Source organism: Antrostomus carolinensis, unplaced genomic scaffold (assembly GCF_000700745.2).
Source record: "Antrostomus carolinensis isolate BGI_N321 unplaced genomic scaffold, ASM70074v2 scaffold34394, whole genome shotgun sequence".
Lineage (NCBI taxonomy): Eukaryota > Metazoa > Chordata > Aves > Caprimulgiformes > Caprimulgidae > Antrostomus > Antrostomus carolinensis.
Window position 1 is genome coordinate 469 of NW_010309361.1, and position 1,036 is coordinate 1,504.

General features: G+C 59.0%; 1 protein-coding gene across 1 annotated transcript in view; it reads left to right on the forward strand.

Annotated features, from left to right (window-relative positions):
- Window positions 1-1,036, forward strand: part of PSMC5 (proteasome 26S subunit, ATPase 5) — a 3,295-nt gene that overhangs the window by 240 nt on the left and 2,019 nt on the right. The window contains 4 exon segments of the mRNA XM_010166096.2: window positions 9-106; window positions 455-511; window positions 589-819; window positions 982-1,033. Of these exon segments, the coding sequence (XP_010164398.2) occupies window positions 80-106; window positions 455-511; window positions 589-819; window positions 982-1,033 (367 nt within the window). The 5' untranslated portion in view covers window positions 9-79.

The following is a 1,036-nucleotide window of genomic DNA, read 5'->3' on the forward strand; positions in this document are numbered from 1 at the left end:
CTCTGCAGTGCGTCTGCTGCGGGAGGAGCTGCAGCTGCTGCAGGAACAAGGCTCCTACGTGGGAGAAGTGGTGAGAGCCATGGACAAGAAGAAGGTGCTCGTCAAGGTAGGGGACTGAGCTGTCCTGGGTGACCAAGGGTGAGTGGGGTGGGGTCCATCAGACCCTCACTGTGACCCCACAGGGCTTGGGGGAAGTGTGAGCGCGGGCTCTGAAGAGATCTAACAACTGAAAGACGTGAAGTGAGAGCTCTTTCTCCAGAGGAGCACGTTGTGGTGGCTCTGCTGGCTCCAAACCTTCCCCAGGCTGGTGGGACTAAAAAAGGCTGCAGGGTGCTGGGCAGCAGCTGAGCTCTCTGGTTCCTTTCTCCCATCCTAAGCAGCCGGTGTGGATATCACACACATGACAGGCAACTGCTCAGAGAAACAACTGACAGTGCCATCTCCTTCCTTCCAGGTGCACCCGGAGGGGAAGTTCGTGGTGGATGTGGACAAGAACATTGACATTAACGACGTGAGTGGGGTGGGGCTGTGGGAGGGGACACGACCTGGCACTGCCTGACCCCTTTCCTGCTACTGCTGTCACCACAGGTGACCCCCAACTGCCGCGTGGCCCTTCGCAACGACAGCTACACCCTGCACAAGATCCTGCCCAACAAAGTGGACCCTCTGGTCTCTCTGATGATGGTGGAGAAAGTTCCAGATTCTACTTACGAGATGATCGGGGGGTTGGATAAGCAGATAAAGGAGATCAAGGAAGTGATTGAGCTGCCAGTCAAACACCCTGAGCTCTTTGAGGCGCTGGGGATCGCCCAGCCCAAGGCAAGTGCTGCTGCTCTGGGTCTGTGGTGGGGGTCAGCATTCAGGAGTGCTCTGGTGGCACCTCTGGGGGTGTCCCTGTGTCTCCTGTCGAGGTGTGGGTGCCTGGGTGGGTGCTGAGCCTGGCCTGGCAGCGATGCTGAGGTGTCCACGTGGCTGTTGCAGGGTGTGCTGCTCTACGGACCCCCTGGCACGGGCAAGACCTTGCTGGCCAGGGCTG